This window comes from Electrona antarctica (assembly GCF_951216825.1).
Source record: "Electrona antarctica genome assembly, chromosome: 11".
NCBI lineage: Eukaryota > Metazoa > Chordata > Actinopteri > Myctophiformes > Myctophidae > Electrona > Electrona antarctica.
This window is the reverse complement of record NC_136792.1, coordinates 50,154,191-50,170,254: the sequence shown is the minus strand read 5'-3', so window position 1 is coordinate 50,170,254 and position 16,064 is coordinate 50,154,191. Positions and strand designations below refer to the sequence as shown.

Genomic DNA, 16,064 nt, shown 5'->3' with positions numbered 1-16,064 from the left:
TGACGGAGCGTATATTAATTGAAGTGTGATTAATAACAGGACAAAGACATCTTAACAAAACTCCTTGGCGTTAGTGAACTGATGTACGCGAGACACGTGGCTAACACTGGCCAGTGTTATTAACCTAAAAATGTCTTCTACATCCTGACAGTTTTCTGAAAAAGCTATGTTTCTATGTCAGTCGTTCTTCGATTTTTCAAAAATAGCAGACCTACAAGCTCGTAACGCGCCACTCGGTGGCGCGCTACGAGCTTGTAGATCTGCTATTTTTCAATAGCTAAAGCATAACATGATGCTAACACCAGGGTTCCCGGCCCAGAATGGGTTAAACTCTGAGCGTGTGCAAATGGGCCGCAGGGAGAAACTTAAAGGCGGACGGTACCAAAGGCTAACCGTAACATTTTTTTAAATTCCTTCATCCCAAATGCCATTAAAGCGCAAATAACATGCATTTTAAAACTGTTTTTAATATTTAATATCATATTGTCTATGTCCCTCAAACTTAATTCTAATGTTTGAGCCTCAATCACCACTCTGATATAACCAGTCCTTGTCTTTTCTTTCTGGACTTTGAAAGCAGTTTTAGCTGCAGTACCACAATGTCCTGAGGTGGCGGGGGTGCTGATATGCAGATTATTTAATATTTGAGTCATTATAATACTGATGCTAGATAAAACCAGGCTTGTTTCCATTCCATGCCAGCTTGGAAAATCAACAATGGCGGACATTGTAAACAAAGTGGAAATGCAAATTTGGAACTGAAGACTGAAGAAGAGGTGGAATTATACAAAGTAGGGTGACATTGATGACATCACGATGAGGCCAAAATCAGTCGAGCTGTTCCTGAGAGCAATTTCCATTAAAGCACCCATATGATATGAAATCCTTTAAGGCACTAAATGATACCATGTCTCGCTAGATTTGTTGTATGTATTTGTTGAATGTATTCGCCACTGTTGTCCGGCACTTTTTTGCCATGAAAAAATAATTGTGTAAGTGTTGTTGCTGTTGTTGTAACCGTTTGTTTTTCACTGTTGTTGAGACCGAAGACACATTTCAACACGTGGACAATAAATTAAACTAACTAACTAAAAGGGGAAAACCCCAGCATAAAGCTGCCACAATTAAAATGAAATGGCAAATATGAAAAGTCAATTGAAATAAGATAAATGCTTTTTCATTTTCAGGTCATTAACGCATTTCTTGGGACAAAAATAAATCTAAAATGCAATAGCATTTACATTTAATCTAGAGATGTGCTCATTCTATGACACAATTCAAATTATAAATAAAATATAATTTGGGCAATATTAAAATGAAAATGCAATTTAGAATATTCAAATGAAATAAGAGAAATGCTTTTTAACCTTCAGATAATGAACGCATTTAAGTGAATATATAATGCAATAGCATACATTTAATCTCCAGGTGTGGTCATTCTATGACAGAATGAAAAAGCAAAAGCAAATAACATTGCATTTTAATTTTCAAATTGGCATGTGTACTATTTGAAAATGAAAATGCAATGCTATTTGCTTTTTCATTTGGTCATAGAATGAGCACACCTGGATATGAAGCAAAAGCAAATCACATTGCATTTTCCTTTTCAAATCATACACATGCCAATTTGAAAGTGAAAATGCAATGTGATTTGCTTTTGCTTCATCTCCAAGTGTGCTCATTCTATGACCAAATGAAAAAGCAAAAGCAAATCGCATTGCATTTTCATTTTCAAGTCGTACACATGCCAATTTGCAAATGCAATGTAAATTGCTTTTGCTTTTTCATTCTGTCATAGAATGAGCACACCTGGAGATGAAATGTAAATGCATTATATATTCACTTAAATGTGTTCAATATCTGAAGGTTAAAAAGCATTTCTCTTATTTCATTTGAATTTTCTAAATTGCATTGTCATTGTAATATTGCCCACTAATTTGCGGGGTATTTTTTGAAAATTGAAAATCAAATGATCTTTTATTTTTAATTTGAATTGTGTCATAGAATGAGCACATCTGTAGATTAAATGTAAATGCTATTGTATTTTAGATTTATTTTTGTCTCATGAAATGCGTTAATGACCTGAAAATGAAAAAGCATTTCTCTTATTTCAATTGACTTTTTGTATTTGCCATTTAATTTGAATTTTGGCAGCTTTATGCTTCCATATTAATACACCAGAGATGTTGTGTAGAAGTAATAAAAAAGTCCCCCTCTTCTGTTTAGCCTATAAACTGGAGGTCTAGAACCTGGGGTCATGTGTTCAGTGACATCACAAATATGTACTTTTGTTATAAAGGATAGAGGGCGGACTGCCCCGCCCCCTGCTATTAATTTCAATGGAAGTTACTCAGTGGCGTTTTTGAAGCAACCGGAAGAACACTCTACTCTACCGCATTTTTTTATTTGGGCACCACAATTTGGACCAGGAATTTCCGTTGGCTTATGCCGTTTATGGGGAGGCAGTTTTTAGAACGCTAATAATATCTCTGATTCTTCTTTTCGGGTCTTGATTTGCGGCTCATTTCTCGACACGATATGATCCTATATAGCTTACAAAAAGTATGTTTTGGGTAACCTCGGAAACCCAGACGTTTTTATTTTCAGGGAGAAAAAAAAAGGCTGGGACCGAGTCCACTTCAATTCGGCACAGAGTAGCGCAAACGTTGATCACTCCCTGCTGATTTCTGATCGTCTGCACCTTTGTTAAATTGACTCACACACGTACACACACACACACACACACACACTCCTCTCTCTCTCTGTCGCTCTAATTAATTAGTCTCATGTCGTGCAGCTGCATCTAGATTCTCCCGGCGGATCCTACCGGGAGCTGCCTATGCCATAGAAAGCATAGGTGGACCCCAGGCTATGTTTTGGGTGGACTAAATGACAATCGCGGGGCATGTAAACATAGCAGACTTTTACTTCTTGACTCTCAGTTTCCGGCCAAATCGGCTTTCTTTCAAACTAAAGTAAAGTGAAAATACACGTGCGGCACTCTGAGGCCTCCACCAGATGGCACTGTGGCGCCGAATGGGTTAACAGGAGCTTGTGACTGAATAATTACCACATTGGATCCGTGTGGAAGACAGCATGTTTTTCTCACATAAGCGTTTTTTTTTTTTACATACAGGGTTTCCGTCCGACGGACACAAACAATGAGCGCGTTGATTGAAAGATGAATGCCTGTAATCTATCCAATGTGGCGGATTGGTTCATCCTTTTCTGTAAATGCTTTCCTTTGTGTTCGAACACAACCGTTCTGCCCACGCGCTCCAACAATCACTCACTCTCTGCTATGTTGTTGTTTTTGGCTTTCCTATCTCTCTCTCTGTGTCTGTGTGTCTCTCTCTCTGTGTCTGTGTGTCTCTCTCTCTGTCTCTCCCTCTCTCTCTGTGTGTCTCTGTCTCTCTCTCTCTCTCTGTGTCTGTGTGTCTCTCTCTCTCTCCCTCCCTCTCTCCCTCCGTGTCTCTCCCTGTCTCTCTCTCTCTGTGTGTCTCTGTCTCTCTCTCTCTCTCTCTCTCTCTCTCTCTCTCTGAGTCTGTGTGTCTCTCTCTCTCCCTCTCTCCATCTCGGTCTCTCCCTGTCTCTCTCTCTCTCTCTCTCTCTCTCTCTCTCTCTCTCTCTCTCTGTGTCTCTCTTTGTCTCTCCCTGTCTCTCTCTCTGTGTGTCTGTCTCTCTCTCTCTCTTTGTCTCTCCCTGTCTCTCTCTATCTCTGTCTCTCTCCCTCTCTCTCTCTGTCTCTCTCTCTCTCTCTCTCTCTCTCCCTCCCTCCTACGTCTTCAAATCCTACTTCTCTTCTTCTGCACACGCACGCGCACATGCGCACACACACGCACACACAGACACACGCACGCACACGCACACACACACACACACACACACCTCGTCTGTGGGCTGGGAGCGGTGTGGCGAGGCAGTGTCGGTACTTCTCCGGCAGTTCTGACGGAGGCAGGCCCACGCACTGATGTCTCTGCAGCTGGTCCACTATACTCCTGATTAGGAGAGGAGAGGAGAGGAGAGGAGAGGAGAGGAGAGGAGAGGGGAGGGGAGGGGGGAGGGGAGAGGAGAGGAGAGGAGAGGAGAGGAGAGGAGAGGAGAGGAGAGGAGAGGAGAGGAGAGGAGAGGAGAGGAGAGGAGAGGAGAGGAGAGGAGAGGAGAGGAGAGAAATAACAGTTATTTTAAACATACAAGGTTTCCACCCGACAGAAACCATTTGTGACTAAATTTGACTGAGGGACTACCATTGGATTTTTTTGAATTTTCGTTTTTTTTCCATGTCATATGAAAGCAGGGAATCATAGCTTCAAATTGACATATTGGTTGTACAGTTTGACCCACCAGTTTTGGAGATTTTAGAAAACAGGCTTGAAAGGTTCACTTCTGTGGTCTCTAACATTACAGCTACATGTTTGGGCATTTATTTCATGTCGATTTCAGCTCCGACACTTATTTCAGACATGCTCTAGTATATGTGAAGAGAAAAAAAAGGAAAAAAAAGTTTTTCTCCTCTGGTGAAAAGCTGGAATTTGCGCGATGGCAGTCTCTCAGTCAAATCTGGTCACATTTGTTCCTTTGACTATAGACGCATGCACACAAGGTTCCCAGTTCGAACCCAGCCTTCACCCAGAATCGAAGTGTCCTTGACCTTGAGCAAGACGGTGTCCTCCGCCATCAGTGTGTGTGTGTGAATCGGTGAATGTAATGCACAATCTATATAAAGGTGTGTGTGAATGGTTAAATGTAATGCACAATCTATGTAAAGCGCCTTGGTTAAAAGCTCTATATAAATGCACCATTTACACACACGCACGCACGCACGCACACACGCACACGCACACACACACGCACACACACACACACAGAGAGAGAGAACTGAGGCCAGTGAAGTCAGTACACCGAATAATCGAGTTGAACCCCCGCAGCCCCGCACGCACGCACGCACGCACGCACGCACGCACGCACACACGCAGTGCTACAGTAATACACTGAGCCTGCAGCACTGCAGCTCTCTCTCTCTCTCTCTCTCTCTCTCTCTCTCTCTATGTTTCCAGCAACATGTTGAAGCTAGCAGATATCACCTCTAGAAACAGAATACGCCGCATGGTTTCAGGAGACTGTCAATAATTGTGCATGAACACATCAGGCTCTGTGCACGCACGTGATCCGTGTACATACATACACATGTCTCACAACGCCTGGCACTGCGAGGAGCTGTGAGCTTGTAGATCGGCTATATTTTCGACAAAGAGTGGGGGGAAAAAAGGCAGAGTGAAAGGTCAAGTTACAGTTGGGTGCCACCGATATTGTCCCTTATCATTTGACCCATTTAGGCCTGACCTCAACATTTTAAAAAATCCTTCTAAATCCTCAAGTTTTCTGAAATAAATATTTTCACGATTTTTCAAAAATAGCAGACCTACAAGCTCGTAGCGCGCCACTCGGTGGCGCGCTATGAGCTTGTAGATCTGCTATTTTTCAATAGCTAAATTATAACATAATGTTTAAAACACCAAAAGGGGTTCCCGCCCAAAATGGGTTAACTGTCCTTTTGCGCAGATCACGCAAACCTCAGCAAAAAGAAAAGGACAATATCGATGGCCTCCAACTGTAAGTATCTAAGGGGCAGATTCAAACTGTTCCCGAATATACGATTGCCTGGTCCCCGCTGGCCATGGTTCATGTTGGCCTTGATTCTTCCACACCCGAGTACACTTCATTCAACAACTGTATTCAATGCTTTCACATTGCATCGATCCGTATCAGAGTACACTTCATTCAACTGTATTCAATGCTTTCACATTGCATCGATCCGTATCCGAGTACACTTCATTCAACTGTATTCAATGCTTTCACATTGCATCGACCCGTATCCGAGTGCACTTCAATCGCTCCAGAGACTACCTCCATGTGTTCCCGGGAACGGTTGGGGTGATCTGCTCCGGGGAAGGGTACGCACTGCGCAGCATTCACACCAACCAACCACAACATCTGCCAAGTGGTCCCAAGTGGTTACATGTCCGAAAATACAACCTCTATGACAAGGTTTCATCTGCAACACAATCTTATACAATATTGGGGTTCAATCTTCATCTCTCTCTCTCTCTCTCTCTCTCTCTCTCTCTCACTCAGATAGAGGGTCCCTGCTTCATCTCTCTCAGACATCTTCAACTGTTTATCCGTAGTCGGGTCGCGGGGGCAACATCTCCACCAGAGAGCTCCAGAGTACTTCCCTCTCCAGAGCAACATTAGTGACTTCTCCTCCTGGGGGATCCCGAGACGTTCCAAGGCCAGTGAGTCGATGTGTTTCCTACCAACTGCGCCTTGGTCTGCCCCGGGGTCTCCTCCCAGTGGGACGTGCCTCAAGGACCTATATATGGAGACGCCCGAGAGGCATCCTAACCAGATTCCCCGAACCACCTAAGCTATGGCTCCTTCCCAGGCGAAGAAGCAGCGACTCTACTCCGAGTCTCTCTCGCGTGACTGAACTTCTCTCTAAGGGAGATCAAGCCACCCGTCGAAGAAAACTCATTTCGGCCGGTTGTATTCTCGACCTTCTTTCGGTCATGACCCACACTTCATGACCATAGGTGATAGTAGGAACGAAGATTGCTCAGTAGACAGAGAGCTTTGCCTTCTGGCTCAGCTCTCTTTTCAGTGCGGTACAGCGACTGCCATACCGCCCCTGCCGTCCGATTCTCCGGCTGATCTCCTTCTCCCGCTCTAGAAACAAAACTTTGTCGTCTTAAATACTTCATGACAAAATGTGACCGTTTCTGACCGAGGATAAGTCATTGATTTTTTTTAATTTATTTTTTTAAGTCATATGAAATCATGGAATCATAGCTTCAAATTGACATACATGGTTGTTCAGTTTGACCCACCAGTTTTGGAGATATGGCTTATAGAGTAATGTCTTGCAGAGAAACTGCGATTTGCGAAAACAGGCTTGAAAGGTTCACTTCTGTGGACTCTAACATTATACACCTAGCTACATGTTTAAGCATTTATTTCATATTTACATGTCGATTTCAGCTCTGACATTTATTTCAGACATGCTATGTGGAGGAGTCTGCCTGTCGTTAACTCATTTTGGATAACATAAAATAAAAATCAGTTTTTCTCCTCTCCTGAACAGTTAGTCTTGCCGCCATGACTACAGTCTCTGTATCAAAAAGAGTCAGAAATAACCACTCTTAACTTCTGACCATCCATCCATCTTCCCAGAATAGCTCATGGGTTGTTGCTGAATTATACATCAAATGACTGAACCCTCAAATAAAACATCAAATGGACTCATTCAGGTCACAAACATTGCATAGTTATATTGTTGCTTTCCGAAAGAAACCACCTAGCTCCATTTTGTTTTTCATAATGTTATTGAACACCCTGTACGTGGGTGTTGGTTAAAACATAAATATTGTAAAAAAGTGCTTTGGCAGAAACCTCCTAACTCCATTGGATCCTAATGATCTGCCAAACCAGCTAACACCCGTTTAGCCATCTTTTTCTTTATCATAAATCAGTGCTATATTGAACACGCTTTACGTCTGTGTGTTGGTTTTCCGAAAAAAAAAAAAAGACATTTTGGAGTTAGGTGGTTTCTTCCAGACAGCAGAGATAAAAGTGTACAGTAAATAAAACATAAAATGGGATTAATTTCCCACGCCATTCAGGTCTCGCGTACATTCCACATCCTGCTCTCTCCTGCATGCCTGGCGCCACCGCCGAAAACACATACGTCATACCGTAGCTCAATATAGCGAGAGGGAGGATACCAGTCGTCAGCCACATGGCAAAAAAAGAGATAACGCTGGATGCCCCTGCAGCAAGCGAGAGCCCTTCACTCACACCGATAACTGAAAAAGACCCCCCCCCACACACACACACACACACACACACTCCTCCCTCAAGGCTGCTAACACTGCAATCAGGTGCCAGTTAACCCATTTTGGTCTGACCTCGAAATTAAAAAAAAATCTTCTAATCCTCCAGTTTTCTGAAATGAATATTTTCACGATTTTTCAAAAATAGCAGACCTACAAGCTCGTAGCGCGCCACTCGGTGGCGCGCTATGAGCTTGTAGGTCTGCTATTTTTCAATAGCTAAAGCATAACATAATGCTAACACCAAAAGGGGTTCCCGCCCGAAACGGGTTAATCCATCTAGCATGATGATGTGTGTGCTCTGTGGACACAAAATGGACACTTCTCACTGTGTCGATCAATGCACCCCCCGTTGGGGACTGACCTCCGAGGTGCCAAAGCTCTTCCGCCTTCTGGCGGCGTGTAATGGAATGACCTCTGCTAAGTGCATGTTGTTGTACCCGGCATGTTTGTGCGTGCGTGTGTGCGTGCGCGTGTGTGTGTGCGTGTGTGCGTGTGTGGAATCGTAAAATATAGTCCATATGGCCATAATGCAATATTCTGTCAATAACTACACTATACATTAATAGGTCACTGTTTATTTGGGTCTCTGTGTTAATTTGATGCAGGTTAAGTGGAGTCACATTGTCTGGTCAAAAGTGCTTAGTCTGAGGGCTTTCCTTCATCAGAGGTTCTCATGAAGTACCCTGTGGCTAAAGCTTTGTTATACTGCTTGGAGCTTGGTCACAGGTGTGAATCAAAACACACAGTGGAACAGCCATTTGTTGTCTCTCTGCCATCTGTTGATCTGTATGTTAATTTAACTCCACCCTTTCTGAATTCAACTCTGTCTATGCAAAAGTATATCATGTCATGTTGTCAATGTGAAAATCACTAGTCTGGGCTGGCTACGGTCAGTCTGCTGGGAGCTCCCGTGGGCCGACCAAGGCCTACGGGGAAGCTATGCTATTTTTGTCATTCTGGACTCTGTCTTTGATTGAATAAATGGTCAACATGGATCTCCATTTCATCTCTCTGCCTGTCTGCGTTTCTCCGATTCGATCTGATGCTTTGACGAGGTTTTTCACTACTCTACAGTTTGCGTTAGCCTAGTTCATCTCTCTAGAGTTTACTACGGTTTAGTGAGTTTTAGGGTGTGAAAATACACCACATAGATGTTGCCCTGAAACCCGGTGTCTTTGAGGCATTTTTTTGCGTCAGGCAGCAGAGGGCCAGCGGGGGCTTTTGGATAACTTCAGTCTAATTTTGGCGGTTGGAGGTTGGTGGTTGTTTTTCGGCGATACGGCGTTCGTCTACAGCGGGAAGAAGTGGTCTTCTCTTCGGCGACAATGGAGGACAGCAGCGCAAGCGGTGCGCTCCGGTTCTCCGATGTGAACGGCGACCTGGATTCGATCTGGACAGGGGGAGAGGGCCTCCACAGCGCGTCGACGGGGAATTGCTTCTCTTCACGTCTCGGCGGGGAGCAGCGGATCTCCAACCCGGGGAGGAGACGTCTCTACGCGGCCTTCACCAAGCGGCGGACCGAGGGAGTTCGTCACGGCGTGCTCCGGGAGAAGGGGGCGATCAGCGCATGGCTCGTTTCATCATCAGCGGAGGTGGTCACGAACGGCGACCGCGGGTTCATTTCATTCTTCAGAAACAGCGGATCTGCAAGCTCGTTTTGCGGCGTTTCTTTGTTTCGATGGGGCCTGTAGCTACACGTGCGTTCATGTTTTTCTTTCCAGTCATTTATGTGATATTTCATATTCATATAATGTCTGGAGGGGGGAGTATGGTGCTGTGTTGGATGGGACAATGGAAGCGGAGCGGCGGTGCGAGAGAAGTTGGCAACTTTCATGCAGCTTCTGTTTGACCCGATCGCATGGCTGAACGGACATGAGGTGAGAACAATGAAAAATGCGACATTATGAGAAGTTTATTAATAATAGATGGAGAGATTCAACAGTCTTTATCTGTATTCAAAAAGTATGTCTAAATGTGAGTCTATTCAGCGTATATGTAGGCATATGTTGATGTTTGTGTGTTTTGTCGAATTTAAATTAGTTAAGAAGTTGATTCAAGAAATAGAGTCTATGGGGTAATTTGGAGAATGTTTAAATAATTTTAGCTTTATTGAGATTAATTGATGCTCTGTGTCAGACGGCCGAGATCCCGGTGCCACTCTCATACGCTTCAGTATAAAATCGTCTTAGAATTAGTAGAGCTGATTATTCTTTTCTCGTGTTAAATTTAGTTTGCAATATAGTCAACTAGAGGCAGTTAGGGTGCCACGACGTGCAAAGATTCTTTTGTTATTATTGAGAGAACTTTTGTCTTTAAACGTGAGGGAGTTAGCGTTCATCAAGTAGTTACTTGAAAAGTTAGGGTCAGGATAAGTAACGTAACCCGATAGTACCCTGGTTAAGTTGAACTGTGACTTGTTAGTCTGAAGCAGGAGGTGGCCTCTGGCTAGGATCGTATTGGCATCGGATCTTATTTTGCCCCACTCCCTTCCCCGCATCGCGCTCACCAAGCCTTTGAAGGAGTAGTTTCAAAATATAAATGAATTTATCAAACATGTCCGGAAAAGCTTATTTGAAAATGAAGGTTATGACTATGTTTTACTCTTAATATCATATTAAACTGGGTGTTTAGTTATTAAGATTGAAGGTCAATAATTATTCCAACAAAAGTGGGAGTTTCAAAGTGAAACGAAGGGGTTAAGACGAAAGTGTTGTGGTGATTTAATGTCAGTATATGTTTAAAGTTCCATTTCTATCATTGATCGATAAGGTTATGTGAAATTCGTTTAAAAAGTGATTTGAAGTTACAGACAGGGTATTGTGAGTGTTTTAATGTGTCGAAAAGTGATGCTAGGTGTACATTGATGAAATTGTAAGGATGTAGAAGAAGAATCATTTAGAAGAACGTGAACATGTAATTTGAACCAGTTGTAATCATTTTGGGAACTTTGTGTAATGTTGTCATTTGTTGTTGTTTTTCCTGATGTTTGATAGGCTGTGATGGAGTCAAAGGGGGGTGTACTACAGTTGAATATGGACTATATGTATTTTTCTGTATGCCAATCTTGTGATTGTCATAAGGGGGGAGTGTGGAATCGTAAAATATAGTCCATATGGCCATAATGCAATATTCTGTCAATAACTACACTATACATTAATAGGTCACTGTTTATTTGGGTCTCTGTGTTAATTTGATGCAGGTTAAGTGGAGTCACATTGTCTGGTCAAAAGTGCTTAGTCTGAGGGCTTTCCTTCATCAGAGGTTCTCATGAAGTACCCTGTGGCTAAAGCTTTGTTATACTGCTTGGAGCTTGGTCACAGGTGTGAATCAAAACACACAGTGGAACAGCCATTTGTTGTCTCTCTGCCATCTGTTGATCTGTATGTTAATTTAACTCCACCCTTTCTGAATTCAACTCTGTCTATGCAAAAGTATATCATGTCATGTTGTCAATGTGAAAATCACTAGTCTGGGCTGGCTACGGTCAGTCTGCTGGGAGCTCCCGTGGGCCGACCAAGGCCTACGGGGAAGCTATGCTATTTTTGTCATTCTGGACTCTGTCTTTGATTGAATAAATGGTCAACATGGATCTCCATTTCATCTCTCTGCCTGTCTGCGTTTCTCCGATTCGATCTGATGCTTTGACGAGGTTTTTCACTACTCTACAGTTTGCGTTAGCCTAGTTCATCTCTCTAGAGTTTACTACGGTTTAGTGAGTTTTAGGGTGTGAAAATACACCACACGTGCGTGTGCGAGAGAGCGCACGTGCGTGTCCGTCTTGTCTCTGCATATCTTTGTCAGTGCAAGCGTGTGTGTGTGTGTGTGTGTGTGTGTGTGTGTGTGTGTGTGTGTGACAATTATGTTTTTCTAATTTTCATAATGTTGCTGATGCCTGAGGTGGGCGGGTCTTTCAGTGCCTCCATGATGCTCAGTGACATCATAATGTTGCCGATGTCTGAGGTGGGCGGGTCTTTCAGTGCCTCCATGATGCTCAGTGACATCATAATGTTGCCGATGTCTGAGGTGGGTGGGTCTTTATACCTTCATGATGCTCAGTGACATCATAATGTTGCTGATGTCTGAGGTGGGCGGGTCTTTCAGTACCTTCATGATGCTCAGTGACATCATAATGTTGCTGATGTCTGAGGTGGGTGGGTCTTTCAGTACCTTCATGATGCTCAGTGACATCATAATGTTGCCGATGTCTGAGGTGGGCGTGTCTTTCAGTACCTTCATGATGCTCAGTGACATCATAATGTTGCCGATGTCTGAGGTGGGCGTGTCTTTCAGTGCCTTCATGATGCTCAGTGACATCATAATGTTGCTGATGTCTGAGGTGGGCGGGTCTTTCAGTACCTTCATGATGCTCAGTGACATCATAATGTTGCTGATGTCTGAGGTGGGCGGGTCTTTCAGTACCTTCATGATGCTCAGTGACATCATAATGTTGCCGATGTCTGAGGTGGGCGTGTCTTTCAGTACCTTCATGATGCTCAGTGACATCATAATGTTGCCGATGTCTGAGGTGGGCGTGTCTTTCAGTGCCTTCATGATGCTCAGTGACATCATAATGTTGCTGATGTCTGAGGTGGGCGGGTCTTTCAGTACCTTCATGATGCTCAGTGACATCATAATGTTGCTGATGTCTGAGGTGGGCGGGTCTTTCAGTACCTTCATGATGCTCAGTGACATCATAATGTTGCCGATGTCTGAGGTGGGCGGGTCTTTCAGTACCTTCATGATGCTCAGTGACATCATAATGTTGCTGATGTCTGAGGTGGGCGGGTCTTTCAGTGCCTTCATGATGCTCAGTGACATCATAATGTTTCCGATGTCTGAGGTGGGCGGGTCTTTCAGTACCTTCATGATGCTCAGTGACATCATAATGTTGCCGATGTCTGAGGTGGGCGGGTCTTTCAGTACCTTCATGATGCTCAGTGACATCATAATGCTGCTGATGTCTGAGGTGGGAGGGTCTTTCAGTACCTTCATGATGCTCAGTGACATCATAATGCTGCTGATGTCTGAGGTGGGCGGGTCTTTCAGTGCCTTCATGATGCTCAGTGACATCATAATGTTTCCGATGTCTGAGGTGGGCGGGTCTTTCAGTACCTTCATGATGCTCAGTGACATCATAATGTTGCCGATGTCTGAGGTGGGCGGGTCTTTCAGTACCTTCATAATGCTCAGTGACATCATAATGATGTCTGAGGTGGGCGGGTCTTTCAGTACCTTCATGATGCTCAGTGACATCATAATGATGTCTGAGGTGGGCGGGTCTTTCAGTACCTTCATAATGCTCAGTGACATCATAATGATGTCTGAGGTGGGCGGGTCTTTCAGTACCTTCATGATGCTCAGTGACATCATAATGATGTCTGAGGTGGGCGGGTCTTTCAGTACCTTCATAATGCTCAGTGACATCATAATGATGTCTGAGGTGGGCGGGTCTTTCAGTACCTTCATGATGCTCAGTGAGAGATCATAGAAGGTGTTTGTTTCCCTGCCCACATCCCTGATTCTTTCTACAGGCAGGTGTTTGTGCGTGAGCATGTGTGCACAGTGTGTGTGTGTGTGTGTGTAAGTGAGTATAAAGGTCCATGATAAGCTTCTACAGCTGGACTGCTGCCTCGAGGCAAGGCTCTTCATGTTGTGTGTGTGTGTGCGCGTGTGTGTGTGTAGGTACGTACGTACGTACGTGTGCGTGTGTGCGTGCGTGTGTGCGTGTTACTACCTAGTTCCTGATAACAGGCTTATATAAGCAGGTGAATTGGACAGATTACAAAGTGCCTGGTAGCTCTTTTAATAGCCGCGCTGCCTCCAGCCTCCAGGACCCATACTGGAACTGTGTCGTGGAATATGTCCGCACTGCACGCTCGTGGTGTGCGATGACATGCGTGCGCGTGCGTGCGCGTGCGTGCGCGTGCGTGCGCGTGCGTGCGTGTGCGTGCGCGCGTGCCAGAGAGCGCCTGTGTGTGCGTGCATGCGTGCACTTGTTATTTATTGTCTCTCTGTGTGTCTGCAGCCTTGTCTGTAACCTTCGGGACCGTCTCTATAAACGCATAAACGCAAGCAAGTCACACGGAATCCAATTTAGATCCGTTGTCGCATTCAGACTGAGACAGATATCCTGAAATCAGATTTGAAACCACCTCTGAATGTGTCTCAAGTCACATTGGGAAAGAAGAAATCCACAGCCGCGTGAAGTGAGGGGCGCTTATCATCACCGTACATCAGCAAAGCAAAAGCAAAGTTACTATATTTACCCAGGGTAACTGGACTAAGCATCAGATACTTGTTTACAGCCAGGCCCTGCCCATAGAACATTTCATGGTAGTGGTTCAATGCCTTGCTCAAGGGCACTTCAGCGGTGGTAATTTTAACGTGCCGGTCCGGGGATACGAACTGGCGACCTTCCGGTATCAAGACCTCATCATCATCAAGAACGGTGGTCCCTTATTGGACAAGCGTTCGCACCAACATCCGATTGGTTAGCCGATTTGCTCGCCTATACATATTATGACGTAAATGTTCCCTTCATTGGCAATGGCGTTGCCAATGAAGAGTCGGACAGCAACTGACGCGCTGGACTGGGACAAGAATTCGGCCTGGTCATTTTCGCGCAAATTTGAGCAGACCTGTGGCTAGAGACTTTTTACTTATATAACAACTTATATATTCTTAAAATAGTTTACGTTCTTTCAAAAAAATCTGTTACAAACTACAATAGGCTACATTGCCCCATTTGTCTTTTCCTCTCAGAGCATTTCAACTACTCCCTCATCATTTACAGAAAAAAAGCACACCCTCTGTCCTCCATCCATTTATTATTTCTTGCTTAAATTAATTGCCAATCTTGCCTGTCAAAATCGGACATATAGCGGGGGGGGGGGGGGTGAGAGAGAGAGAGAGAGTGAGAGAGAGACGTTTTCTCATGCCAATAAATGCTCCTTTGAATTGAATTGAATTGAGAGGGGGTGGAAACAGAGAGACTAGATACAGAGTCATTTCAACAACTGTGCAATGCCCAATCCACCTTCGATGTCTCAGCACGGGCGGAGGAGGTGATGATTTGAGACGGGTGGAAAGATAAAAAAAGATTGTCTTCAGACCCCCTCCCCCCGAGGGAGAAACAAACAAGACAAAAAGATTGTCTTCAGACCCCTCTGGGGGAGAAACAAACAAAAGGGGTGTACAGACAAACCCACTGAGCCTTGATCTGTACTAGGCAATCTACACCGAGGTGTCAAGCTGTGCTTAATATAATGGTATACACCTCAGCTATGGCTGCTCCCCTATATATGCTCGCCTATATATGCGTGAGAGATCAGAGAGAGAGAGAGAGAGAGAGAGAGAGAGACTAACAGGCTGTGCGTCAGAAGGTCGTGGGAAGGTCAGACAATGAGGCGTAGCAGTGAGAAAGTACGTACTCCGAAAAAGAGAGCGACAACCCTGCAGTCTCACATACTGCGTTCTGCCTGAGAGGTAGTTATAGTGATCCATGCCACCAGACCACCCCCATCAGCACAAGCTTCACTGCAAGCAGTATAGAGCGTCGCAGTCCCGCCTCCTACCCTGGACCAGGAAATGAAACCCAATGCATTATTCTCATAGACATTTCTTAAAGTATTTATTTAAAGACGGTTACGCCGCGGACAAAGCCAACTCGAGTCGTGACAACTCATGACAACACAAACAATATTTTGGACCAAACAAATAATTAGAAAGAAGAAAAAAACGGCAGGTTACAACACTTTTTTTGTTGTTTTTCTTCTTTGTAATTATTTGTTTGGTCCAAAATATTGTTTGTGTTGTCATGAGTTGTCACGACTCGAGTTGGCTTTGTCCGCGGCGTAACCGTCTTTAAATAAATACTTTAAGAAATGTCTATGAGAATAATGCATTGGGTTTCATTTCCTGGTCCAGGGCAAGGACAGTCTAAGAAGGATGAGACGCGAAGACCGTACGGGCGACGCCATGTTGCTTTGGAAGGAAAGAAACATGCGCAGTTGAGACCAAGGAAGCTGAACGCGGAAGTGTTGGCTGCATATAGCCCATTGCGCATGTTTCTTTCCTTCCAAAGCAACATGGCGTCGCCCGTACGGTCTTCGCGTCTCATCCTTCTTAGACTGTCCTTGGTCCAGGGTAGGAGGCGGGACTGCGACGCTCTAT

The 16,064-nt window shown here is 44.4% G+C and overlaps 1 protein-coding gene across 1 annotated transcript in view; it reads right to left on the bottom strand.

The window, feature by feature from the left end:
• Positions 1–3,792: 3,792 nt before the first annotated feature.
• Positions 3,793–16,064, bottom strand: part of LOC306932202 (cGMP-dependent 3',5'-cyclic phosphodiesterase-like) — a gene marked incomplete at its 3' end in the record, with an annotated part of 177,119 nt that continues 164,847 nt past the window's right edge. Inside the window, exons 5-6 of the mRNA XM_079513899.1 lie at positions 3,889–3,998; positions 3,793–3,806 (exon numbers count right to left, since the gene is read on the bottom strand). Coding sequence (XP_079370025.1) covers positions 3,793–3,806; positions 3,889–3,998 — 124 coding nt within the window. The remainder of the gene's footprint in view (positions 3,807–3,888; positions 3,999–16,064) is intronic.